At 53.3% G+C, this 11,784-nt stretch overlaps 2 protein-coding genes across 4 annotated transcripts; both read right to left on the reverse strand.

The window, feature by feature from the left end:
- Positions 1-147: 147 nt before the first annotated feature.
- RAB25 (RAB25, member RAS oncogene family) lies at positions 148-7,278 on the reverse strand. 2 transcript variants are annotated; one of them, XM_019953364.2, is made up of 5 exons: positions 6,969-7,278; positions 3,583-3,772; positions 1,586-1,779; positions 871-951; positions 148-492 (listed from the first exon to the last, which is right to left on the reverse strand). In XM_019953364.2, exons 1-5 carry the CDS (start codon positions 7,009-7,011, stop codon positions 365-367), a joined length of 636 nt encoding a protein of 211 aa, XP_019808923.1. In that variant the 5' UTR covers positions 7,012-7,278; the 3' UTR covers positions 148-364. The 2 variants fall into 2 exon arrangements, with proteins under 2 accessions (XP_019808923.1, XP_019808915.1); XM_019953356.2 differs by having other exon boundaries at positions 3,577-3,772; positions 6,969-7,273.
- A 1,104-nt stretch (positions 7,279-8,382) lies between these two features.
- LAMTOR2 (late endosomal/lysosomal adaptor, MAPK and MTOR activator 2) lies at positions 8,383-11,534 on the reverse strand. Of its 2 annotated transcripts, XM_019953373.2 has the most exons (4): positions 11,341-11,534; positions 10,896-11,058; positions 8,822-8,911; positions 8,383-8,586 (listed from the first exon to the last, which is right to left on the reverse strand). In XM_019953373.2, the coding sequence occupies exons 1-4, from the start codon at positions 11,406-11,408 to the stop codon at positions 8,530-8,532; spliced, it is 378 nt and encodes a 125-aa protein (XP_019808932.1). In that variant the 5' UTR covers positions 11,409-11,534; the 3' UTR covers positions 8,383-8,529. The 2 variants fall into 2 exon arrangements, with proteins under 2 accessions (XP_019808932.1, XP_019808942.1); XM_019953383.2 differs by lacking the exon at positions 8,822-8,911.
- Positions 11,535-11,784: the final 250 nt, after the last annotated feature.

The raw sequence follows: 11,784 nt of genomic DNA on the forward strand, positions 1-11,784 counted from the left end.
CACCCCCTTGGCACTGTCCCCAGACCACAAGACTCCAGAGACAGCTGGCCCTGGGGGGCAGTGGATACGGTGGTGGGGATGAGGGGAGGGAAAGGGGAACAAGGACTCAGAGGAGGGCCCAGAGATGAAAAGGAGGCAGCAGGATGGTCAGGCTTGATATAAAACACAGCTTTATTGGAGGGCCGTAGTCTGTAAGAGGGGGACCGATAATAGAGATCTGGGGGCAGGGAGGGGCACATGAAGACCTTAGAGCTCTGCAGGGTTGTGGACAGGGACTGGCCCCTCTGACATCTGGACCAACAGGGCAGAGAAAGCTCCTGGAGCTGGGCAGGGCTGGGGGGCACCGGAACACAGTGGGGGCAGGTCAGAGGCTGATGCAACAGGCCCTCTTCTCCCCAGGACCCAGCTCCTGCCCAGCCGGGCCACTGCCCAGGGTGACGGCATTGGTCCGGGCATTGTTCTGCCTCTGCTTGGACACCTTGGCGAAGATCTCTGTGAGGGCAGAGGGCAGTGATCAGGGCAGATGAAGATTAGAAGCCCACCCTCCCCATAAACACTCTGCGTGCCCCTTTCTGAACACTGGGGGTTTTGCTGGAAGGAAGAGGAGTTTGGGCACCTGGGTCCCGTCGACTTACGTGGGTGGAGCGGGACTAAGAATCAGGTCCCTGGGAGTGTGGCCTTCTGGTTCTTTCCCTAAGCTCCAGGGGTGGGGGTGTATGAGGGAGGCTCTGAGGAGGCTGGGGGGGCCCACAGAGGGGATGAGGAATCGGCTGGGGCGGGCGAGGGCTGGGTGTCTGCGTTCCTCCCGCTGCCCGCAGAAGCCTCAGGGGTGGGATGGCGGTGCCTGTCGAATGGAGGCAGGGGCTCTACCTTTGAGGACAGTCTCAAAGGCCAGCTCGACATTGGTGGAATCCAGGGCCGAGGTCTCCAAGAAGAGCAGCCCATTGTTTTCTGACAGAGAGGAAGCACACCGTTAGTTGTGAAGGGTCAAGACAATCATATTCACTTCACGTTTTACCATGTACGTTCGTTACGCGCTAAACCCTTGGCATGTGTGGCTCATTTAAACCTACAGACAAACTGGAAGGTAGGTCTAAATACTATTCCTCTCTTTTAGAAGAGGAAACTGTAGCCCAGAAACAGAGAGAATGAAAAAAGAACTTGCTTTGTGTCCCACATCTAGTCACTCACCAAGAGACACGGGCTAGGCCACGGGACCCCACAGCCTACACCCTTAATCCCTGTATCCTGCTGCCTCTAAACCCCAGAAAGCTCCTGGGGAAAGTGTGACAGGAGACAGTCAAGGGAAGCCCATCTGCCACACTTAGGATCTCTGAGCACGGCAATGTGGGCTGCCTTAAAACCAGCTATGAATAATTGCCCATAAAGACAGGGCAAATGGGTGGGACATAACGAGGGACACAGGGTCACTGAGGGGAAGGTCTAGGAGATTCTGAGGCAGGCAGAATGGAAGTGGGGAGCCTGGGGAGGAAGTCCAGGCCAGAGCCCTACAGGGGGACCAAGGGCTGGGATTACATTGGCAGAGCAGCCGGAGGGGTCCAGCTGGGTTGTGGTGGGCTCTCACCAGCAAACATGCGGGCTTCCTCAGTGGGCACCTCCCGGGACTGGCTGAGGTCACTTTTGTTACCGACGAGCATGACGACGATTGTGGCCTCGGCGTGGTCGTAGAGCTCCTTCAGCCAGCGCTCCACCACAGCATAAGTCTGGTGCTTAGTTAGGTCAAACACCAGGAGGGCCCCCACAGCACCACGATAGTACCTGGGTAGGGGGTTAGTGGGGTGGACAGAGGCAAGGTCAGGGCCATCAAGTCTAACCTCAGAACAGAACTCTTAGGCCAAAAGCCAGAGATGAGCACCAGAGACAGGGAAATATGAAGATTACAGTCCAGAGACCCAAAGCGCACAGGGCAGTCCAGAGCTCCCGTGTCTGATGCTGAACGCCTTCCAAGGATACTGGTCTTGGAGTCTCTGAAGACTCACCTCCCTTCTCCAAAACCACAGGCTCCCTCCTCCCTCCTAACCCCTCTGCTGCCTCTGGTCTTTGTTCTGATGTTAGCCACAGCTATCCACGGATGTATCCAGGGCTCTGGTCAAACTAGCTTCTTGGATGCCCAACACCCCAAATCTCCCTCACATAGCTCCTTGACCCCCAGTGCTTTTCTCTCATGGCCATCTTTCTAGAACTAGCTGAATCTTCCTGACCATCTGAGGCACCCTTACTAAGTATCCAGTCTCACTCTTGGAAGTTTGATAGCACTTCTTCAGACTGAAAGAAAGAAAGTAAAAGTGAAGTCACTCAGTTGTGTTCAACTCTTAGTGACCCCAGCAGGTTGGTCTTCCCCACTCCTGACTCGCCGATCAGCACCTCCTGCAGCCTCCTAAGGCTCCTCCATCCATGGGATTTTCCAGGCAAGAGTGGGTTGCCATTTCCTTCTCCAGGGGATCTTCCCGACTCAGGGGTTGAACCCGGGTCTCCCGCATTACAGGCAGACGCTTTACCCTCTAAGCCACCAAGGGAAGCCAGACTGTTGCTGCTGCTGCTAAGTCACTTCAGTTGTGTCCGACTCTGTGCGACCCCATAGACGGAGCCCACCAGGCTCCCCCGTCCCTGGGATTCTCCAGGCAAGAACACTGGAGTGGGTTGCCATTTCCTTCTCCAATGCAGGAAAGTGAAAAGTGAAAGTGAAGTTGCTCAGTCGTATCTGACTATTAGCGACCCCATGGACTGCAGCCTGCCAGGCTCCTCCGTCCATGGGATTTTCCAGGCAAGAGTACTGGAGTGGGGTGCTATTGCCTTCATATATAATTATTCCCTTTGTACTGAGGCTTGTAAGAGTCAAGTAACCAGTCCAAGAGTGATGAATATGCATAAACAAAGCCACAAAACCCCCAACTCCTGCTTCCTGCCCCCTTGCAGGTGCTACCCGCCCCCCCCCCCCCCCCCCCCGCCGACACACACACCATCTTTGGCCTGACACTGACTGGTAGACGCTCTGTGTCCAGTATCAAGAGGCTTATGTTCCTCTGTGTCCTCTGAGTTTTGTAAAGTGTGGTTATGGGGTCCAGCCTTTCACCTTGCAGTTAGATAGTGAAGGTTGCCAAGTGCAAAGCACTGCAGAAGTGAGGGGGAGGTGCTCTCGATCCTAGAATATGTCCCCATCACAGCTGCACCCCAATTTCACCTGCTTGAAACACAAACTTCTTATCTAAAGAGGGATTAATGATAGCACCTTACTCCTGTGGTATTTGGAGGATTACATAAAATGCCCAATGTAAAGTGTCCTGTACCTTCCCTGGCACATAGTAAAGACAAGTAAGTGGTGGTGATGACTCCTGTTTTTGGCTCCAGCAGTCAGTATCATTGCTTCCTGTCTCAGACTGTTCGTAGCTCAGAGTACTCCTGTCTTCTCCCCCAAGCCATGGTGGCCCCACGGTCCCATTCAGGGAACTCCCTGCTGAGTTTCCTTGCCTCCTCCTCCTCCACTCCTCCTCCAATGGTACCCCCTGACTTCCCCAGCACCCCAGCACCCCAGTACACCCCCAGCCCAGGGCTCACGCCGACGTGATGGCTCGGTACCGCTCCAGGCCAGCCGTGTCCCAGATCTGAGCCTTGATAGCGGCGGTGCCCAGCATGACAGTGCGGGTGGAGAACTCAACCCCGATGGTGGTGCGGCTGTCGTGGCTGAACTCATTGCGAGTGAATCGGGACAGCAGGTTGGTCTTCCCCACTCCTGACTCGCCGATCAGCACCACTGAAGGAGTGGAGAGATAAGGACTGAACTTAGAGGGTCTGCCCATCAGAAAAGACGAGTAGCTCAGAAAACTGAGGAGGGAGCCAGGTCTCCTGGCAGAGCCATGCACGCACGCTCAGTTGCGTCCCACTCTTTGCCACCCTATGGGCTGTAGACTGCCAGGCTCCTCTGTCCATGGGATTCTCCAGGCAAGAATATTGGAGTGGGTTGCTGCGTCCTCCTCCAGGGGATCTTCCCGATCCGGGGATCTAACCTGCGTCTCTTAAGTCTCCTGCATTGGCAGGCGGGTTCTTTACCACTAGCGCCACAGGAAGCCTGGCAGAGACAAGGGTCTCCAACTCTACATGATGCACCCACCCTGGGGCAGAAGGGATGAGAGTCTGAAACAGGCTGAGGGGCTTCAAGGGTTCTAGGCCTGGCCTGTTGCAACATAGCGGCACACATCAGCCCAAGAATTTGGTGAGGGAGTGATGTCTATGGGCTGTTTGTGGATAGTGGCGTCCAAGGGTTATGAGGTAACAGGGAGGGTAGGGGGTCTGTGTGTGGGGGGGTGCACATTTCTGGGCGAGAGGATCTGAGAACATGGGCGTGTTTCTATGTATACAAGCTGGAAGGAGAAGTGGGCAGTTTGTGTGTGTTTGCGAGGGGAGAATAGCAATATGGGTGAGGACAAAGTTGGCAGCTGACACTTCTGTGGGCGGGGGAAAGGTATGGGGGTATGTGTGCAGAAACTAGGATCCCGTTATCCCCAAGAAGGGGCAGTCTTGCATGCTTCAGACCATGGAACTGGATGTGGGGCCAGTTATGCATGGCTTCAGCAACTTATTATTCTCTTTCTGATGAAAAAAATGGGAATAACAATTTTATCTGTGAGTTGTTGCAAGAAGTAAACAAGATATTGCCCAGGATATAGTGAGTGTGCAAAACTGTTACTGTCATTATTGTTGGTGGTGAAAAGTGAAAGTGTTAGTCACTCAGTCGTGTTCGACTCTTTGTGACCCCAGAGACTGTACCTTGCCAGGCTCCTCTGTCCATGGGATTCTCCAGGCAAGGATACTAGAGTGGGTAGCCATGCCCTCCTCCAGGGGGTCTTCCTGACCCAGGGATCGAACCGAACCTGGGTCTCCTGCGTCTCCTACATTGCAGGTGGATTCTTTACCCACTGAGCCGCCTGGGAAACTCGTTGTTGGTAGGCTGGTGCTTTTACCTTTAGGTTTTCATGGACAAGGATACACCAGAGGGGCCATGAAGAGCCTTTGGGTTGAAGGGCAGGATCCAGGGCCCTGCCTTACCCACTGTGAGTGAGCTAGGGGCTGGCATTAAAATGTGGGGGCTGATGTTAAATATAACCCATAATCCACTGGCCCGGAGCTACCCAGGGTGGTTCTGGAAAGGCCAGCTGGTGCCCCAGGACTGGGCACTGCATAATCTGGGTGCTGGTCCCCACTCACCCTCTGACTAGCTATATGACCCTGAACAAGTGGCTCATCTTTTCTGGGTCCCAGTTTCCCTGTTCATTAAATCTACAAAGGCTCACTCCAACTTCAAAAATTCCTTATTTGTGTAGGATAGGGAAGAGCTGGGAGCTGTATGGATGTTTGTAGGTAAGAGGATTTATGAACATGAGTGTGTGTGTGTGTCTCTGCTATTGGGAACCTCATCCCCATCTCATCCCTCCCACGAGGTGGACTCTGAGCCAGGGCTTTGAGTACTGACTGTGCAACCTTTTGAAAACTATTTGTTCTGTGTCTTATCCTCTGAAAAATGGAGATACTAATGGTTAACGTTTTTTGAGCCCCCTCCAGTATGCCCGGTGCCCTCCTGAACGTCTGACCTCATTTAATCCTCACAACAATGCTACAAGGCAAGTACCTCTATTAGGATCACCCCATGTTTACAGGGGGTGGGTGTTCAATGACTTACACAAGATAACACAGCCAGTGTGGTAAACGTGAGCTGTGCTGCCCACATGAGCCTTCCAGGGAGGCCTTGCCCCCAGCCACAGGGAGTGCAGGCAGCACCCAGCCTTCAGCTGTTGCTCCTTCAGCATCTGCTTCTGAAATCGAGGCAGCCTCATCTGGGCTCATGCCTCTCCCTGGGCTGCCACACCCAGTGCGCAAAGAGAGGGGAAACCCAGAGCTGCTCGCCCATGGTCAAGGCTTTGTGTTCCTGCCTTGCAGTGTGACTTCTCCCTCTGCCCAATCCTGTGTCCTTCCTCTTCCTTTCACTGCTGTTGAGCCACAATAAACATCTCACACCCCAAACTTCTCCGGGTCTGCCTCTAGTGACCCTAAATTGCAATAACTCCTAAGTGGCGGGGCTGAGATCTGAACTCGGTATTGCCCCAGTCTACTGTGACCCCTTACCTTGTCTCCCTTCCTGGGAAAAATGCTGGGAGTACAGGTTTCCCAAGCCCTGGTCTCCTGAGAGTCCCAGCTCAAGGGAGGGTGGAGCTGAGGCTGGGAGGGTGGAGTGGCTGGACAGGGAATCGTAGCCAGTCCACCCTGCCCTGAAGGAGGTGCAGAGGTGGGGGTAGGGAACACACGACTGGCTAAACACAGGGGCGAGATAAAGGAGCAGGAAAGATACATGCAAACTTCCAGGGATAGCCTAGTTAAACCCAGTTCCTGGTATTTGAGCCCAGGGGGTCTGCCAAGGGACAGACCAACGAGCCTATGGTGCTGGGAGTTCTCCAGATTCTATTAGACCCTGGTCCCGATTCATATCTTCCCTGTGTCTTCCTCCAGCCCTGTATGGTAGAGATCTTCCTATCTCCTTTGCTGTACAGCTGCCCGGAAAGGTGACTTTCTTCCTCTTAAGTCTGCTTGTCCCTCCTTCTCAGGAGGGAATCCTCTCTGAAGTCTCACCTCCATCTCTTGTGCTGCAGTGGCTAACTCTTCCGAGGGACTGGGGCTTCCCTTAGGAGTGGGGCAGAAGAGCCTGACTTGCACCGTTAAGGAGTGATCAACATTATTTACTTCCGCAGAGCATTCTGGCAGCTCCAGGACTTTTGCTCCTGTAAACAGACCCCCCGCCCCCCCCCACTCCTTAAGCTTTCTTTCTGATCTGAAGGAATGATGAGCCCTGGGAGGGGGGCCCTGCTAATTGATTCAAAAACAGGAAGGGGCCCTCTGGCTCTGCTGTTCTCTTCCTGGGTCTCTCTCAGGTATTCTTTCTTTATGGACCCCCGACTCACCCTTGAAGACAAAGTTATAATCTTCCTCGGCTCTGTTTCCCATCTTGGCTCCGCATGGAGGGCACAAGTATCTTCGAGGGCAGAGGTGATGGGTCTACGCGTTGGCTCAATGCCCTCAACTCTCAGCTCTCAAGACACCTGGATCCGTCCTTCCTCTCATTGAGAGTAAAGAGACTTCTGCAGTGAGAGGGATCGAGGGCCGACTTTAGGCTAGCCAGGGCCTAGGGAGGCTCAGTTCTGGCAGGTGCAGAGCTGTAAGGAATCTGAGAGGAAGGAAGCTGAGAACAGGAAGAGTGAGCGGCTGGAGACCTAGAGCCCAGGTGGGTGGAGAGATGATGACGTCAGACAGGTTAGACAGGTTGGGTTTCTGCTCTCAGCCTGGGCTCTTGCAAGCAGGTGAGCAGGCTCAAGGGAATGACAATGGGGGCAGCTAGGACAGGGACAGGACCTTCGGAGAGCCAGCTGAGGACTAAATGTGCGTTGCTAGGCTCCTGGGACCTGTGGCTGGGGAGTCCCACCCACTAGTGAGAAATAGTCCTTCAGGGAGCAAGAAACTACACAGCCTTCTGCTATTCCTTGGAACCGAGTAGGAGTGGTAACTGGGGGCACCAGAGGAAGGGCTGTGGGGGGAGGGGCTGGGGTCACCCCACTGCAGGGCAGAGCTCGGGGAGGGGCATCTTGGATGCAGCAACTTCTACCCTTCCCTGACAGCCTAGGACCTGGGATGGGCAGTTTCTCAACCTGGGTGGAGCTGGGACTTGCAACCTACCAGCTTCCCTGGGATGAGTCCCTTCCTACAGCACTGGGAAAGGTCCAGCCTTGCTCTAAGGACTCTGGACTAGGGGGAGCTGGGGCAGAAACAGCCAGGTGCAGAGACGGGTCTCACTGTTGGGCCAGGACTTCTTAATTGTTTCTACTCTTTCCCCAGGACCTGAAGCTTCAGGGCAGATACTTCCTGTGTGCAAAGGACTTCCCGATCTGGAGAGGGGTCTGCGTAAGCTTGTGAATGCCCAGAGAAGAGGGAAGGGGTGACCCTCGTAGGCCACTAGGGGGCACACTCCCAATCCCAAGAGTAAAAAAGGGGCCCCCCAAAGTTGGGACTGAAGGACACTGAACTCCCACAGCCTGTTCTCTCTTCATCCAACACGACCCCCACCAGCCCCTTGTTCCTCTTGGCTCACTCCCAAGGTTTTGACAAGCAGGTGGGTAAGATTCTTCTCTGAGTGGCAGGGGCCTGGTGAAGTCACAGCACTGAACCAGCCAAGGGAGCCTAGGCACCTCTGCCAAAAACCGTGTGGTGGTTGGGGGTCTCAGTGGTGTGGGAAGCATCCTAGCTGAATGCGAAGAGCATGATGCACAATCCCTGCTCCTTCCTCTCCTCTGATTCCCCCCATCCAAGCAAACAGCCAAGACATGAGACAGCAGTTGAAGTTTATTCTTGGGAAGAACAAAGTCCCCCCACTCCAATCTCCTGCAACAGTCCAGGAAGGTTTCCCCGGGGAGCCGTGCCCCACCACATGGTCATCTCACTCTTCTGAATCCCAGGTTCCACCAACGCCCATTATGATGCTGCTACTTGGGTGAGAGGCTCCTCCAAATACTGCACCAAGGCCTGGGCCTGTGGGAAAGGGAGGAGAATCCAGTCCCACAAGGCCTGCCACCTGAGGGATCTTAAATTCAGGTCTACTCCTACCGCTGAGCCCCCAGCCCCTAGCTGCTGCCTGTGAGCCCACCCCAGATGTTGACTGGGTGACATGAGAAAGACTCTGGGAAGATGGTGGGGATGGGAGTGGATACAGTGATGGAGCATGAAGGCTGAGCCCAGGGGTATACAGGAATGGGCACATACACACCTTGGCCTTGAGCATTCCGAAGCCAACGGTCTCCTTGGCATACATGCACAGTAGCAGGTTGGCCACTCTCGTGATGGCTACACGGCCCTCCTGGTGGGGGTGGTATCAGGGGATGTGATATCTGCTTGCACCCTTTGCCCCTTCTTTCCCCAAGGGCTCCTCTTGAGAAGGCCTGTATCTTCCTTTCATGCCTCAGGCAGGGCAGGAGCTTCCGCTGGGGGACTTTAGCCACAGCCCTGAACCTGAAGTCCTGAGCCCATTCTAGCCTCAGCACAGTCACCTACTAACCAAGTTACCCGAGAAAACTCCATCTCCTAGAAGCTTTGTTTCTCTTTCTATAATCCCTACCTCACTCCAGTTGGTGAGGCTGCTAATACACAGGAAGGAGTCCGATGTCTAAAAGAGCTGTTAGATGGTTGATGTTATTATGGTTTCACCCCCAATGACACTGTAAGGGGAGAACACAACCCAACCCAAACGAGTTCTCCTCGTTTCCCAACATAATATTTTTCAAACTGTAGGTTTGCCCCAGGGCTAACTAGCCCCAGATCAATTAAGAAGGTTGATCAGCATTAAAAGAGAAATAAAGTGTATTGCATACCGCAAAGGAAGTACTATTTCATGAAACTTTTGTTTTACTAGACTCTGACTGAAAATATATTTCTTATGGCTGGGTTGTGGTCAAGACATTTGAAAACTATTGCCCTTATGGCACCAGCTCTAGGCCAGGGACCCTACGACTCATCATTTGAACTGGCATCTGGTTCTGAACTCCCTCCTTAACTGAACTGATTAAGGAGGGAGTGAGGAAGAGGTAGGTGGCTGAGTTGCAGTGGAAATCCTTCCAGGAGAATTCACTCTTGGGGGGCCTTTCCAGTTTGGTTCAGCAAATTTTCACTAAGTATCCACCATGTGCTTGGAACCAGGAGTTGTGCCCTCTGCCTCTCTGGCATCATCCTACTAACCTCTCCCATTCTCATGCTACGCTAGCCACTTCAACCTTGTTATCCCTGACCAGGCATTATTCTGCCGCAGGGCATTTGCATTTACTATTCTATCAGAAATGTTCTTAACCCAGACAGCCACACGGCTTACCAGCTTCCTTTAGATGGATCTTTGATGAGGTATCACGTTTTCAGCGACGTTGTCCCAGATACACACATCCTCTCTATCTTACTTCCTTGCTTTTTCTCGATAGCATTTTCTTCTAATTTTTACATTATTTTATTTTTTTGGTAACGCCACATGGCTTGCAGGATCTTTGTTCCCTGACCAGGGGTCAAACCCGGGGGCCCCTGCAGTGAAAGCACCGAGTCCCAACCATGGGATCACCAGGGAAGTCCTCCCCTAGCATTTTCAATACCTATACACTACTTTTTAAACTTACATAGATGTGTTACAAAACATATTCATGAACTTATTTTACAATAAGTTCATACGTAAGACTGTAAGCTTCATTAGGGTGGCAGTTTTTGTCTGCCCTGTTTCCTACTTTTCCCCTAGCCCTGAGAACACTGCAGGGACATAAAAATATGTTGACTGGACAGATACAAAGATGTATGAGCCAGTTTCTGTTTCCAAGAAGTTCACAGTCTAATGGCCACTTCCCCTTTCTGGACTTCATGACCTTTCTCTGTAAAGTGAATGGACGGCAGGGTCTAGAGACTCTGCCACGCTTCTGGGTCTGTTAATCTCAGATGACAACACTTTGTGTCTGCATATCGCTCTACAGTTTATATTCACCCTCTCCTTTGATCACAAGAACCCTGTGTGCATGGTGTGGTGGAGGAGATTATTGTTTTCACCTTGGAGGTGTGGTCAGAAAACTCAAAGAGGTTAAATCACTTACCCAAAGTTTCACCAATGCTAAAACCAGAACCCCAGCCAGACCTCGGTTCCAGGACTTCTTTCTCATCAATACATAGGGTCCTGCCTATCATAAATGCTGCTGCAGACCAACTCTTAGTACTATCTTCCAGACATCCTGTCCCTGGCCCTCCAACCATCCAGGATGGGGTCCAGGTTGCCCTTTGGGATCCCCTTAGGGTCAGAGGAATGGATCCCTTCTTCATACCATGCAGTCCATGAGGATGAATTTGAGATTGTCTTCATTAAACGCTTGGTTTCCGTTCCGGTCGTAGGCCGCCCAGATGTTACTGGCGATGGCCGCGGTGACCCGGGCGTCTGTATCCCCATAGCCGGAGTAGGCCAACAGAGATCCTTCGTTATTCAGCAGCCTGGTGAAGAATCAGGAGGGATATCAACGTGCTCAAGAGGGAGTCAAACTCCTCGGTACCCATCCCAATTCCCGCCACTGGGACTGAGTGTGTCCTGGGACGTGCCCAGAGCACCCAGCACGTCGGTTTCCTTTTCAAGAGGGGCTCTCCGTCAGATTCACCTAGTTGCTGCCCCCTCTGCCACCTCCTCCCTTCCCAGAGAGCCTTCCCCAGCCCTCCCTCGGAGAGTCGCGCGCTGCCCCACGCCAGTGCTCGCCACCCGGCTTCTCGGTCCGCACTCACAGGGTGCTCTGAACACCTCCAGTGTTGGCCTGGCTTAGCACCTGGGTCAAAGCCTTGGGACGCAGCATGCCTGAGCCTCCTAACTCGGTTTTTGCACCCAGAACCCAGAGTTTCTAATTGCTGGCCTCCGCCAGTCGCTTTCCGTAGTCCAGCTGCCCTGCTCCGGAACGCCCTGGGAGTTGTAGTTTCCGGGCCTGATTTTGTGGTTCCGACTCAACCCTGCCCCACAGCGGTGAACGCTGGGAATTGTAGTTCTCCGCGGCTTCGCGAGGCACCCTGGGAACTATAGTTCGCCTTTCCAGTGCGACCACGCGGTGATGCGGGGAAAGAGCGGGAGTGAAAGGACAGTGGCAGTATTGGAAGGACATTTAATCCCCTCGGGCAGAGGAAAGTCATATCCGCATGACAAGTAACGATTCAGTAATTAAAAGAAAGTAAAATCCC

This window comes from Bos indicus, chromosome 3 (assembly GCF_029378745.1).
Source record: "Bos indicus isolate NIAB-ARS_2022 breed Sahiwal x Tharparkar chromosome 3, NIAB-ARS_B.indTharparkar_mat_pri_1.0, whole genome shotgun sequence".
In the NCBI taxonomy this organism is placed as follows: Eukaryota; Metazoa; Chordata; class Mammalia; order Artiodactyla; family Bovidae; genus Bos; species Bos indicus.